This window comes from Saimiri boliviensis, chromosome 8 (genome assembly GCF_048565385.1).
Source record: "Saimiri boliviensis isolate mSaiBol1 chromosome 8, mSaiBol1.pri, whole genome shotgun sequence".
Lineage (NCBI taxonomy): Eukaryota > Metazoa > Chordata > Mammalia > Primates > Cebidae > Saimiri > Saimiri boliviensis.
The window spans coordinates 74,808,753-74,823,466 of NC_133456.1; the positions used below are offsets into that span (position 1 = coordinate 74,808,753).

Here is a 14,714-nt window from a genome sequence, read left to right on the forward strand (position 1 = left end):
TGTGTCGAATAAACTGACAGGAAGCCTGTCCCCACTGCTGGGAAAATGACTCAAAGTGAACACTGCTAAGGGGGTCTATCTCCCTGTCGTTGTTTACCAAGAATTGTAAAAAGTATTATCTAGTGAGAGTCTGGGGAGATTTTGCCCTACTCGTTTAAAACCTTCTTCAGGTGCTGGCAGCGGCTCACACCTGTAATCCCAGCACTTTGGGAGGCTGAGGCGGGTTGACCACCTGAGGTCGGAGTTGGAGGCCAGCCTGGCCACCATGGAGAAACCCTGTCTCTTCTAAAAAAACAAAAATTAGCTGGGCATGGTGGTGTGTGCCTGTAATCCCAGCTACTAGGGAGGCTGAGGCAGGAGAATCGCTTGAACCTGGGAGGTGGAGGTTGCAGTGAGCAGAGACTGCGCCATTGCACTCCAGCCTGGGCAGAAAGAGAGAAACTCCATCTCAGTAAAATAAAATAAAACAAAACCTTCTCTAGGACACACCATTTGCAGCCCAAATAGGATTGACTGAGAAATCACTGAGAGGAAAGCTGCTTTAATATCAGACAGCCAGTGGGGCCAGGTGTGGATAACACAGGTTCAAGGCCACCACTGGCTTGAGACGGAAGGCTGGAGAGGAGCAGGCGTGAGGATCAGTGAAGAGCCTGAGAAAATATGCAGGAGGCCTCTGCATTTATGTTTTAGGCTGGGGCCAGAAAGAAACAATGGCATAGTTTCTCAAGTTGCTCCTCAGCCTCAGGGGTCCGACCCAGCCTCGTGCCATGCACTTGGTGAGTCACCAGGATTCAAGACTGGGCACCCTCCCCTTCCCCTTGCTTCACTGGACAGCCTGCTCAGGTGGAACTCTGCATGAGCAGCAACAGCCAAACAGGCGTAGGCACAGAGCCAATACAGAACCCTAGAATTACAGGTTGTTAGAGTCACAGGCAATTTAAAGATAATAGAACAAATCCTGAAGCAGTAAACCAGAGACTGAAATTCTAATTTGGTCCCTTTCTTATAATATTCTATTTTTCTTTTTTTTTTTTTTTTGGAGACAGAGTTTCACTCTTGTAGCCCAGGCTGGAGTGCAATGGCATGATCTCAGCTCACCACAATCTCTGCCTCCTGGGTTCAAGTGATTCTCCTGCCTCAGCCCCCCAAGTAGCTGGGATTACAGACATGCACCACCGCGCCCGGCTAATTTTGTATTTTTAGTAGAGACAGGGTCTTACAATATTCTAAATACCCTCCCCCACAGGTAACAATAATTCTGATTACCGCTGACCAACTGCTCACCAAGTTCCGGGCGCTCTGCTCAGTCTCTGCATGGATGACCTCATTTAACCCTCAAAACAATGCTGAGGGAGGGACACCATACGTGTTTCCATCTCGTAAGTGTTGAAATGGAGGCTGGAGATGTCCAGTGGCTCATCTAACCCATGACCGGTGGTGAGAAGCTCTGGGTCTGCTGAATTCTAGTTCAATGGTGAATCTCTATCCTCTCTCAATTGCAGGTCCTCTAGGCTATATTTGAATTACCTTTTTGAGGATGGCCAGCACATCTTACTTATCAAATGAGTTCATAATAGCTCCATGAAATTAAATTCTCAGCTTGGAAAATACTCACATGTAACTCTAAGATTTTTTTTTTTTTTTTCTAGACAGATTTCACTCTTGTTGCCCAGGCTGGAGTGCAATGGAGTGATCTTGGCTCACTGCAACCTCCACTTCCTGGGTTCAAGCAATTCTCCTGCCTAAGCTTCCGGAGTACCTGGGATTACAGGCACACACTACCATGCCCAGCTAATTTTTGTATTTTTAGTAGAGATGGGGTTTCACCACATTGGCCACGCTGGTCTCGAACTCCTCACCTCAGGGGACTCACCTACCTTGGCCTCCCAAAGTGCTGGGATTACAGGTGTGAGCCACCGTGCCTGGCCAATTTTTTTTCTTAAAACTTTTCACTAAATGCCTGTTCCTGTCCTGCTCTAGAATCTACAGCCTACTGGCAAACCTGGGGCAAGATTCCTCCCCTTCTGCCCCCTCTTCCAACACACGTTTCTGTAGAACACGTGGGCCAGGCAGGGTGGGAGGCTTAGAAAGGGACAAGAGATAAAGAACACACGATCTTCATTTTCCAGGAGATGGCAGGGAAAACATATGGTGAGAACACACATGCCCGTGACACAGGCTGACTTACACCCCGTGTATTGATGAGACAGAAGGCAAAATTAAGTGCTCAGGGAATTCACAGGCTGGGCTCACTTCCAGCGGGGAGATGGCCATTGAGTAGGCCTTGCAGAGGGAGCAGAATTCCAACAAGCAGTTGTGGAGCCTTTCCTTGGACTGGGTCTAAATACTTTCTATTTCCTGAGTGCCTGGCTCATACTCAGTAGGCTCTCTAACACATTTTCTAGACCCTAGCCACTTGGGCTAGGCTAGGAGTTACGGGCTTGAATCTTGGTTCAGATGCCACTGCTGGATGTAAATTGTGTAAATACTACCCTTTCTCTGGGCCTTTGATTTTCCCTAACTATGAAATAGGGATCAGGAGGAGGCTGGGGATAGCCTTGTTCATGGGCTTCTGGTTAGGATTACGGTAAGTTAATACATGCAAAATTATTTACAAGCCAAAATGAAATAGAAATACAAGAGACTGTGTCTCACCATTCTTATTGTTGTTACAAAAAAACAAAACATAGCAAATTCCATATGCTTCTCATGTAACTAATAACCTTTTTTTTGTGTTTGTGTGGGGTAACTTCCTGAGGCCAAGCACTGGGGATACAAAGATTAATAACACCCAGCCTCCATCCTTGGAATCGGAAAGATCTAAAAAAGGAGATAGCAGGTACAATTGCTAATATACATTTAAAATGTGCTATGACAAAGGCTGGGCTGAAGTTTGATAGGAGCTCTGCTCTTTCTTTTCTTTTTTGAGATGGAGTTTCACTCTTGCTGCCCAGGCTGGAGTACAATGGTGTGATCTCAGCTCACTGCAACCTCCACCTCCCAGGGTTGAGATTCTCCTGCCTCAGCCTCCCGAGTAGCTGGGATTACAGGCATGTGCCACCATGCTCGGCTAATTTTGTATTTTTAGTAGAGACGGGGTTTCACCATGTTGGTCAGGCTAGTCTTGAACTCCTGACCTCAGGTGATCCGCCCGCCTCAGTCTCCCAACATGCTGGGATTACAGGTGTGAGCCACCGTACCCGGGTGAGCTCTGCTCTTTCTAGTGGTAGTGCAGGTGGATCGTAAAGCTTAGGACAAGAACTTCAAATGTGAATCAACTGGCATTCTCTGGCACAAAATAGAATTAAAGAGGTAGGGAGTTTTTTTTTTTAAGTTCGAGCTTATACTATGTTCCAGGTACTTTCACATCCATCACCTTACTAAGAAATCATGTATTACTATGCCAGTTTTACAGATGAGAAAGCTGAGACTCAGGGAGGTTGGGTAACTTCTATAAAACTAGAAAGCATAAAGGCAAAATTTAAATCCAGATTATCTAACTGCAAGCCTGGGGCTTTTCCCAATACCCCTTATTGCCTTCTTATCAGCCAGTGTTTCTATAGAACCCATACCATGCTAATCTTGAATGACCTTCTTACTTGGATAGTTTTTCCCAGGAGAAAGACTAATCTTTGAGGAGAGAGATTTTTTTTTTTTTTTTTTTTTTTTTGAGAGGGAGTCTCTGTTGCCCAGGCTGGAGTACAGTGGTGTGATCTCAGCTCACTGAAACCTCTGCCCCCTGGGTTCAAGCAATTCTCCTGCCTTAGCCTACTGAGTAGCTGGGATTACAGGTGTATGCTACCATGACTGGCTAATTTTCGTATTCTTTGTAGAGATGGGTTTTCACCATTTTGGCCAGGCTGGTCTCAGACTCCTGACCTCAAGTGATCTGTGCGCCTTGGCCTCCCAAAGTGCTGGGGTTACAGGTGTGAGCCACCGTGCCCTGCCTGATGAGAGAGATTTGACAGTAACCCCTTCCATCATCACTTCCGCTTGCACTTCCTGTGATAAGCTCATTCCTTCCTGCTGTGCTCGCCTGACTTCTCCCTCTCCTCCAACCCAAATGAAACTGCTGAGGAGTTGAGAATCACAACACAGGAAGAGGCTGCAGAGAGAGCACCCTGCGTTCTCAGCCACTAGCCTATAAATCCTGGGACAAAATACACTGAAAGAAGGAAGAAATCTGAATACAAGTCTGTCCAAGAAAGAGTCCGCATAGACCAAAATCTGACTATGCCTTAATTTTGCGGAACTGTAAGGAATCTTAAAATATGATTGTCAGACTTGCTTATTTTACACATACAGGAAACTGAGACCTAAGTAGGTGAAAGGACTTGCCTCAGGTCACACACTAGCGATAGGCAGAGTCTGGACTGGAGCTCCAGTCTTCTGACTCCCAGGCAAATGCTTTTTCACTAAAATTTGTTGCCTCTTTAGCTTTTCCCATTAACAACTCAACTTACATGAGATCATAGCCCTTTCAAGAAGAAAGCTCAGTGCTGGTGTCTGCAAAGCCCAGATGTCAGTGCCTACTCCTTGCCCTCTCTTCTGATCAGCTCATGTCCTCATCTAAAGAACAGGAAGTGGCTTCACTTCTAGCTCTGAAAGCACATTGTAGGGGTGAGAAACGGGGATTTGGAGAAGAGAGTTCCCGTACATCGATAGCCAAAAGCAATCAGCAGACACTTTGCTCTGGCTTGAAGAAGGGGAAGATATAAAGTCAGACATGTAAGGGGAAGATGAAGGTTGTCCTTGATCAGCACATGGTCTCATCAGGAACTTCCTCAAGCCCCAGGGTCGTGGAGAGTGGAGGTGGAGATGGGGGATGGTGGGGATGGGGGACAGTGGTGGGGATTCGGCTCTGCTCATTCCCTTCCGTGCTCGGAGGGAGCTAGATGCCAGAGTGGGGTTTGAGATAGGAGCACCAGGGTAGGAAAATTTGCAGGAACTTGATACAACCTCCGCTTCCCCATCCTGTTAGCACCCACAACTTCCCCTGCCAAGGGAGGAGGAGGAACACATTCAGCTTTATACATTGAAAAGTTTACTGTGTGAAATAAAGAGGACTTAAGAGGTCAACAGCGGCTGGGTGTGGTAGCTCATGCCTGTACTCCCAGCACTTTGGCAAGCTGAGGCGGGTGGATTACCTGAGGACAGGGGTTCGAAACCAGCCTGGTCAACATGGAGAAACCCTATCTCTTCTAAAAATACAAAAGAAGTAGCCAGGTGTGATGGTGTGTGCCTGTAATTCCAGCTGCTCGGAAGGCTGAGGCAGGAGAATCGCTTGAACCTGGGAGGAAGAGGTTGCAGTGAGCCGGGATGCGCCACTGCACTCTAGCCTGGGTGACAGAGCAAGACTCCGTCTCAAAAAAAAAAAAAAAAAAAAAAAAAAGAAAAGAAACGAAAAAGAAAAGAAAAGAAAAAAGAGGTCAACAGAGAAATAACAATTCCTGAGTAAAGGATAGAAGTGTGGAGGTGATGTTTCCTGATGATCTGGCCTGGAACATAACAATCTGATTGTCAAATAGATGCGTGTGAAATGAGAATAATCCCTCACCCCCACCTCAAGTCTCAAGTCAGTGGAGGTGTCTGGTGTCTAGTTGTGGGATTACATCCCACCTTAGCACCAACAGCCTGGGACATCAAAGCACACAGGCACACAGAGCTATGGAATGCCAGGCATGGAAGAGACTGCGGGCATTTGCCTGTAGCAGTGGTACTCAAACCTGGCAACCCATCAGAGTCGTCTGGGGAGCTCATTAAAATGTAGATTCCCGGGAACCAGCCCACAGCGGGTAGATCTGGGCTGGGGTCTACAAATCTTCATTTTCAACAAGCAGCTGGTTTAAGAACCAAGGATCTGTTTCAACCCCATCCATCCACCTCAAATAACTTTGATACAAGATGCTGCTTTTACAGTAAAGAAAACTGAGATGCCAAAAAATAGGTTAGTAGCAGCACTCGGACTAGAACCCGGTTCCCTGCCTGTTAGTGTGGTGTCTCTGCCAGTGCTCTTATACCTAGCTTTCTCCCCCAGCTCACCTGTCCTTTGAGGACCTGTGAGGACCCGTAATCCCACAGGGGAATCGGTTGTCAGGAGCTTTAATTGAAGCTCTCCATTTGGATTATTGGTGAAAACGGCTGCTTTTGGGGCTGGGATAGAGGTGGTTTTAAGGACATTCTCAGAAAGCTGTGTTCTGTATTCTGGTGAGTTAAAAGTGGAAGGCCCAGCTGGTGGCCTCTAAAGCATACTACCCAGTTGTTCCAGACAGAAAGAATAGTGGGTTCATGGGAGCATGTGCTGGAGGAGCCAGCGTGGTGGACACAGAGTGCGCGATGGAGACAGTGGCAGAAGAGGAGGCCTGGGAGATGGTGGGAGGCCAGAACATATAGAGCTCTCTAGTTCACGTGATAGTTGGCTTTTCCACTGAGCCACTGCAGGATTTTGAGAAGAGGAGTTTCAGAATCTGACTTCTCTGATGTGGTGGTGACAACAGGCTACCTAGGGCAGTGGGATAGAAGCAAGGAACCCAGTGAGGAGGCTTTGCAGTAATTCAGGGGACAGAGGATGGCAGCTCAGACCAAAATGGCAGGAATGCGGGTGGTGAGACGTGGTGGAATCCTGGATGTTTGTAAAAAGTAGAGCTAACAGGTTTTCTGATGAACTGGATGTGAGGTGTGAGATAAAAAGAGGAGTCCAGGATGATGCCAAGTGTTTTGGCTCTAGCAATGGGAAGGCTGGAGTTACCAACTGAGAGAGGAAGAAGGCTCTGGAGGAGAAGGTTTAGGGGAGGGACAGCAGGACTCCGCATTGGACATAGCAAGTTTGAGGTGTCTGCTAAACACACAAGGGAAGTGCGGCACAGGCTGCTGGACACATGAGCCTGGAGCTCAGGGAAAGCTGGACACAGGCTGGAGGCAGCGTGAGTACACACATGGTATTTAAATAAACTCTCATGACTGGACGAGGTGATCAAGAGATTAGGTACAGATAGCAAAGAGGGTCAAGGACCCTGCCTGGGGACCCTCCAGCATCAAGAGGTCAGAGAGAAATGAGACTGAAGAGGAATGACCACTGAGGGGGGAGGAAAACCAGGAGCGAGTCAAGTTCTAGAAGCCAAGTAGACAAAGCGTTTCCAGGAAGAGGGAGTGATCAGCTGGGTCACATGCCACTGACTGCTGTAGCAAGATGAGGGTTAGGAACTGACGATTGGATTCAGCTATTGGAGGACACTGGTAACCTTGACAGTGGCAGCATTTGACTCTGAACCTCATGGAGCCCTACGGTGTGACAACTGACTGTCGTTTAAGGCACCCTTCTTGTGAATTTTTGTCTTCTGGATTAAGTTGTAAACTTTGCAACATCAGGGATGATGAGTCAGCGTGTCCGGAGTGAAACACAGAGTGAAGCCCGCTGACACCCACCTGAGGGCTCCGACCACTGGGCATTGACCTGAAGCAATTATCCTCATTCCTGGCTTACCTTGGACGCAGAATTTCAGTTCTTTGGGGTCAGTGACACCCTTCCTGCTTTCCCGGATCACAGCCCGGTTCTTCTTGTTTTCTCCCCAGAGATTGGTGCCTCCGTACATGCTGGGAATGTTGAGAATGGCAATGCCTTCCAGGAAGATGTTGCTCAGGTCCACCCCAACCCCATCACACTGGAGGGCAGAGAGAAAAGGCCATCTGTTAGTGTCCTCAGAGTGTCACAACCCAAGGTGCTTTGTGTGTGTGTGTGTGTGTGTGTGTGTGTGTGTGTGTCTGTGTGTGTATGTGTGGCGGGTGCTGTCTTAAAGGGTGTGACAAGTCCCCAGCCACCACCCTGCCACTCTCAGAAGCCAAATCATGGGCAAAGTCACTCACGCTTAATGCTTTGACCGCCGTGGTGAGATGAGAGATCCAGTGCTGGTGGGCTCTGTGGAATGGGAAGAGCCAGCACAAGGCTCCAGGGGTCACCTTTAGGTTTAGAAGTGCTTTAGGGATGAATCCCAAGTCAATTGCCAAACTGTTCTCCAGTCTAATCTCATTATCATCAATCTTGCCCCTTCCTAACCATTAGATTTCCTGGAACTGCATTCAGAACCTAACAAATGACAGAAAGTTTTCATTTTACCCCCTTCTGTTTTCTCTCTCCTGTGAGACACATAAGACTTTAAGCTTTGGAAGGTTTTCAGAATTTGCCTGCCTCCCGTATCTGTATTGTAAGCACAATTTTGGCATATGTGCTTGCTGAAGGAGCAGAGTTTCTTTATCCAATCTCTACAACTTGCAATCCCCACCAGGTACGAAGAGCCAGAAAGCTTGAATTTGCATCTCACGTATCTATAAAGTCAGCCCACTTTGGCATCATGCTTACCTACACAGCAAGAAACATCAGTTTTGATCCTTGTTCCTCAGGATAGTAGGTAGTTTATTTCACTTACAGAAAACACTGGACCCAGAGAGTTGAGCTAAGTTACCAAGACTGCAAAGCTAATAAATAAGAGCAGAGGTTCGAAGTTGGGGAGGATTTGATTACAAAGAACATGGTCCTTATCTTGCATATTTCGAGAAAGAAAAAAATCTAACACATTCATGGAGAAAAGAAAAATCCACTGTCTTTGAGATTATATACAAACCCAAACTTTCAGAGACTTATCAACAGAGGAAGACTAGAAACGTATTGTTGCCCTCAGAGGAGGACTAGAAGGCTTGCTGCCGTTCATAGTGACTCACCTCCTGATTTCTTTGCAGTTCTTAAATTACGTTATCTTGTTTCCCCAACTACAAGATGGAATACAGTGAGCACCTCTGGTAACTGGGAACTCACGTTTTCATTGGGAAGTTCTGATAATTTGAGAGGTCTCTTTATATTGGTCTGGATTCTCTCTCACTCTTGTTTCCACCAGTTGGTCCTGTTCTCCCTTGTGAACCATACAGAACGATCCTCCCTCCTCCTCCATGGGCCAGCGCCCGGCTAGATGATGACGATGATGATGATGATGATGATGATGATGATGACCGTTGTGCACGTGTATTAAGCAGGGCCATCTACCACATACAGTTTCATATACATCTCATTTATTATCTTCATCATAATCCTATGAGTTACTTACTATGACTATCCTCTTTTTACACTGGGGAAACTGAGGTACAGAGGAGGTTAAGTAACTTGCCCAAAGTTACACAACTTACAAGTGGGAGTACACAGACTTAAGTGCGGGCAGTCAGAGCCCAACTCTATTTTTCTTTTATTTCTCCTCCCTCTCGCACTACGAGGTTGCGCCACCTCTGTACTGACTGTCAGCTCTCTTCATCCTCTCCTGTGGGACTTGGTTTTCAGATCTTTCCCATCCTGGCTGCCCTGTTCTGCACACACTCTAGTCGGTTGCCCTCCTATTTGGCAGGGCGCCCAGCACTGAAAAACACCAATGACAGGATCTGATGGGGGCAGGTGGCTACCACACCAGTACTTCTTGTGGCTGAAATTGTATCGTGCCCCAGAAATGAGATGACGTGCAAACCTCGTGTAAGAGCTCAGCATGTTATCCATCATCACTATCCTTGTTGTTCAATATGATCAAGCTTGCACTGGCCCTTTCGTTAGCTGCTAGATGACATCGCTTCAGCTTAAATGGGTGGTCATCTCCGGCACCCAGACCATCTCATGATCTATTTCTCATTGGACTCTTCCCCATTCTGAACATGCGTAGATTTAAAAAAATAAAATAGATCTAAAACTTTACATTTATGTTAATCAATCAGCTTTCAGCCCAAGTTTCTTCTAGTCCACCCAGCTTACTTCCAGTCTTCATTCTGTGACCTTTTGTCATAGCACTCCCATCATCTGGGGATTCAGTCATTAATATGTGAGTATAAAGGGAAAAAACAGTGACCAAGCCCTCTCCTTGGTCAGTTTCACACCAGACATTAAGCATTAACATCCCTTGGGGTATGGCTGCTCTATCGGAGCTGCATCTTCTGAACTGGACTGTCACCCAGCCTTCTTTTTAAAAATTTTATTATTTTTTTTGAGATGGAGTCTCACTCTGTCGCCCAGGCTGGAGTGCAGTGGTGCACGATCTCTGCTCACTGCAACTTCTGCCTCCCAGGTTCAAGCGATTCTCCCGTCTCAGCCTCCTGAGTAGCTGGGATTACAGGCATTTGCCATCATGCCTGGCTAATTTTTGCATTTTTAGTAGAGAAGGGATTTCACCACGTTGGTCGGGCTGGTCTTGAACTTCTGACCTTGTGATCCACCCACCTTGGCCTCCCAAAGTGCTGGGATTATAGATGTGAACCACCGTGCCGGGCTCTACTTTTTATTATAAGACAGACTGATGGAACTTTAGAGATGAGAGGCACATAAAGGAAGATGCCTCTCATCTCTCATGCCTCATCTTCCATAAATGAGACCCTGCGAGGTTATGAAGCTTCCCTCTGGTCATCCAACTTAGTGGTGGAGCCAGATATGTATCCAGGTCTCCAGACCTCAATCCTGTGCTCTTTTCATGAAAATATAAAACACTGTGCTGAGATCAAACAGCATTTCCTAAATGACCAGCCTACAACCTCTATCAGAAAAGGACTAAGAAAACTCATATTAAGTCACCAATATCTCTCATGCCTGCAATCCCAGCACTTAGGGAGGTCAAAGCGGGCAGATCACGAGGTCAGGAGTTCGAGACCATCCTGGCAAACATGGTGAAACCCTGTCTCTATTAAAATACAAAAATTAGCTGGACATGGTGGCACGCGCCTGTAGTCCCAGCTACTCGGATGGCTGAGGCGGGAGAACTGCTTGAATCCAGGAGACAGAGGTTGCAGCGAGCCGAGATTGCACCGCTGCACTCCAGCTTGGCACCTGGTGACAGGGCAAGACTCTGCCTCAAAAAAAGAAAAAAAAAAAGTTACCAATAGCTGTGTGAAAGCCTAAATACTTGGTTAACAATCTATTCTAGAATCTTGCCAGGGATCAGAATAAAGTGTATCAGTCTGTGGTTTGCAGAATGTATCTTATTCTTATTTTGTGAACACAGGAGCAACATTTGTCTACCTCTTATTGGCTACAACTTACTCTGTTTTCTGGATTTGTTGAAGTGGCCCCTGAATGACATCTATAGGCTTGTCCAGCAACTTGGATTCAAATGTGTGTCTTTCAAAGCCAGTTAGTTCTCCATTGATCTTCCCTGGGCTCTAGTAACTACCTCTGGCATCTTTGCTTCCATTTTTACTTTGAGGCCGCTCTCTTTGGAAAAGATGAAAACTCTTCCAGAATGGCAAAGTCCATTGAGCTATGCTTTCTATGTTCTTTTTTGCTTCAAACGTTGTCTAGCATTCAGCTTGGCCTTCAGTTCGCCTGAAGCCAGGCTCACAGGTCTGAGCTGCTTTTGTGTATTCCTATCTGGTTGTGTGCCCAGGCTGTGCCTTTGTGTGTGTGTGTGTGTACAGTTCCCTGAAAGCATGGGCTCGGCTAGCACTCTCTGTTGCTGTCATGTTGACTGAAAAACAAAAACCAACTCCTTTTTCTTTTCTTTTCACTGTGATTCATGACTCCTTAGACATTTATTCTGGAATGTCTTCCACCCTCCTGTCCTTCATACCCATATTCCTAATTAGGGATTTAGGCTAGAGTCCATTGGGTCACACTTTTCTCCTTATCACCCTCTAGGTGAAGCGGTCACTTTCCCTATTGGTTGTAGTTGCCTTCACATCACCTCAATGTATTCACTGTTGGTCAAAACATCCCTTTCCCTTCTGAGCAGGAATAATAATATTAGCAACTCATGCTTGGTGAGAGCTTCCTAGGGCACTGTGCTAGGATTCACACACATTATCTCTTGGGATCGTCATATGAACAGGAGGAGGGAGGCAGCATTACTACCCTCAACTGACAGAGCCTCTTAGGGGCTAAGATGCTTGTTCAAGGCTCCATAGCTTCCCACTGTACAAGATGGCGGAGCCAGGAAGCAAACCCAGAAAGGCGGACGCCAGATCCTACACTGGAGATGAGTCATGAGGCAAATCGGGATTTTTGCTGATGCTAGACTGATAGCAAAATTAAACTTCCAGCTGTTTGAATAATTGAGATCTCCCACTACTGCTCTATCTTATGCGGTGCTTAGAGCAATGCCTGGCACATCAATGTTGGATATTAATATTATTATATCTTGCCTCTGTGCCAGGTTGTTTTTTTAGAAAAGTACATCACCAGCACAGTCCTGCTTAGTATTCCACAAAGTCACGTTTCTTCCATACTGCAGTTTTAAGTGTACTCTGTCCATCTCTATCCACATAGCCAGCTAAGTGTGTTTGCTATTACCTTGGTCAACGTTTACCTCTTCCCGGAAGAGGAGACAATCCTCACTCTGCTTTCTAGGCTGTCCCTTCCCCTATGACTGCAGTGAGTCCCATGAAGATTGGGCGAGTGGAGGAGGTGGGAGAAGCCTGGGGTCTGCTGGACCTGATGTCCTCTCCTCTTGGAATGCAACTGCTTGGAAAGTGAGAGGCAATGTAGCGTCTTGGAAAGAACGTGTCTGCCTGGGCTTGGAGACAGAGAGACATGGGTTTAAATCTTGGCTCTTTCACTTGCCAGCGGTGTGATTCCGGGTCGTTTTCTTGCCCCCCCTCTGAGGTTTAATTTGTCATCTGTATAGGGAGGATGGGGGAGTAACATCTGCCTTAAGGAGTTGATTGGTTTCTGGAAGGCAGTAGCCTTCTGCATTATCATCACAGGTTTCCCAACCTGAAGTCACTCCCCCTACCTGAAGCTTTGCTGGAACTAATTGAATGGCCTCTTGGCCCGACCCAGGCTGGTACGAGCTTTGGCAGTGCTCGCCGGCATGCCCATTCTCCAGAGTTCCTGGCCTCGCGACCGTTCTGATTTCCTTCAGAACCCCAGGCCCGCTCTGGACAGGTGGAAGGCCGCCGTGCCGTCTGGGAAAGTGGAGCCGAGCCCGGGACGCTGTCGCCCTAAATGGAACACCCGCCCCGGGGCCCGATCCCCCGTGGGTTCCTGAGCTAAATCCTCCAACTGCTCCATGACGTCATCGGGCCCCCTCCCCCAGCCCCGGCCCTCGCGGCCCCGGCGTGGCACGAAGGAGGGCGGCGGTCCCGCGCGCACAGTTAGCCATCCCTCTAACCCAGGCCCCGGCTAGCCGGCTCCCCTCCGAATGGAGGCTGCGCTGGGCGGAGCCGGGGACGGGTAGCCCGGAGTGGGGCTGAAACAGGGAGCTCCCGGCCGGAGCAGCGAGCGCGCACGCCCTGAAATCGTGCTCCTGGGTGAGCCCGCTGCCCGGCGCCCGACGACTGGCGTGGAAGCAGCGCGGGAGTCTGAGCCCAGGCCCGGGAGGCCCGCGGCTGCGGGCCATGTGCAACAGTGTCCCCCTTGGGAGGATGGTCCCCCCAGTTCTGGTTTCTTCCTGAGCCAGGGGTGACGGGTCGGTTTGGTGGAAGGCCGGTGCACAGGTAACAGAGTCTGCGTTAGGAGGCAAAGTGCATTTATGTGCAAATGAAAAGCACTGGGAACGCGTATTCTTCCCCAACCCCCTCCCTGGATGTCTCGACCCCTCCAATCTCAGAATTTTAGGTAGAAGCCGCCGACTTCTCCGCCCCAGCCAACAGGGACCGGGGCACCGAAGCGTCCCAGTCGGTGCGGGCGTTTCCAACCCCTCCTCCCGGCCTGCGCGGCGACCTCAAAAAGGCGGCGGGCGGGGCCCCCACCACTCCAGCCCTGTCGATCCTATTTCTGAAGGGCCTCAGGGAAGGAGATTCCACAATTTATTTGATGACCTGTTTCAGTTTTTAGCAACTAGGAAATTCCCCCTTCTTCTAACCTCAATTCACCGTGCCACCAATTTGGTCTGTACGCAGATGGTTCTCTTTAGAAGTCTGCCACTCGGGCTGTGTCTGCTCTCCGGAGTGACCTCCACCAGGCCAGACCAGAGGTGGCAGCCAGGCCTCGGTAGCTCCGGAGGGCTGTGTCCCCTTTCAGCTGGAAATTTTCTCTTTCTTGGGTACCCTGCCACTGAGGTATTGTCCCTCCCAGCTTCCACGACTCCTTCTTTGTTTTTCTTTAAAAAACAAAACAAAACAACTATGCTTTCCAGCTTCATGCATGTCCCATCATTATCAGCAAACTGACACAAGAACAGAAAACCAAACACCGCATGTTCTCACTCGTAAGTGGGTGTTGAACTATGAGAACACATGGGCACAGGGAGGGGAACATCACACACCGGGGCCTGTCGGGGCGGGAGGCTAGAGGAGGGACAGCATTAGGAGAAATACCCAACATAGATGATGGGGTATGGATGCAGCAAGCCACCATGGCACGTGAATACCTATGTAACAAACCTGCAAGTTCTGCACATGTACCCCAGAACTTAAAGTGTAATTTAAAAAAATTATGGGTCTTTCCAAACATGTAGGGAAAGTAGAGAGAATCATAAACCTCCATGTACCCCAAAACCAGTCCAGTTAATTAACACCTCTAGCAACTGGCCGCTAATCGTGTTTTATCTCTACCCCAGTTCACTTTATCACCTCCAGACTGAACTACTTTATGGTAAATTCTTGAAATTCTATCATTTTATCCATAAATACTTGGCTATGTATCTTTAAGAACTCGAAAAAAAAAAAAAAAGAATTACCTCAATACTATTGCTACTCTTAAGTAATTCTTTAACAAGTATCCAGTAATAGTTCAAATTTCCTTGACAGTATCAGTTTTTTTG

At 47.8% G+C, this 14,714-nt stretch overlaps 1 protein-coding gene across 7 annotated transcripts in view; it reads right to left on the reverse strand.

Moving 5' to 3' along the window:
* The window catches only part of DGKG (diacylglycerol kinase gamma), a 209,015-nt gene that overhangs the window by 38,748 nt on the left and 155,553 nt on the right, over positions 1-14,714 (reverse strand). For all 7 annotated transcript variants that reach the window (XM_074404673.1, XM_003926986.4, XM_074404671.1 and 4 more), the window contains one exon: positions 7,484-7,661. In XM_074404673.1, the coding sequence (XP_074260774.1) occupies positions 7,484-7,661 (178 nt within the window). The remainder of the gene's footprint in view (positions 1-7,483; positions 7,662-14,714) is intronic.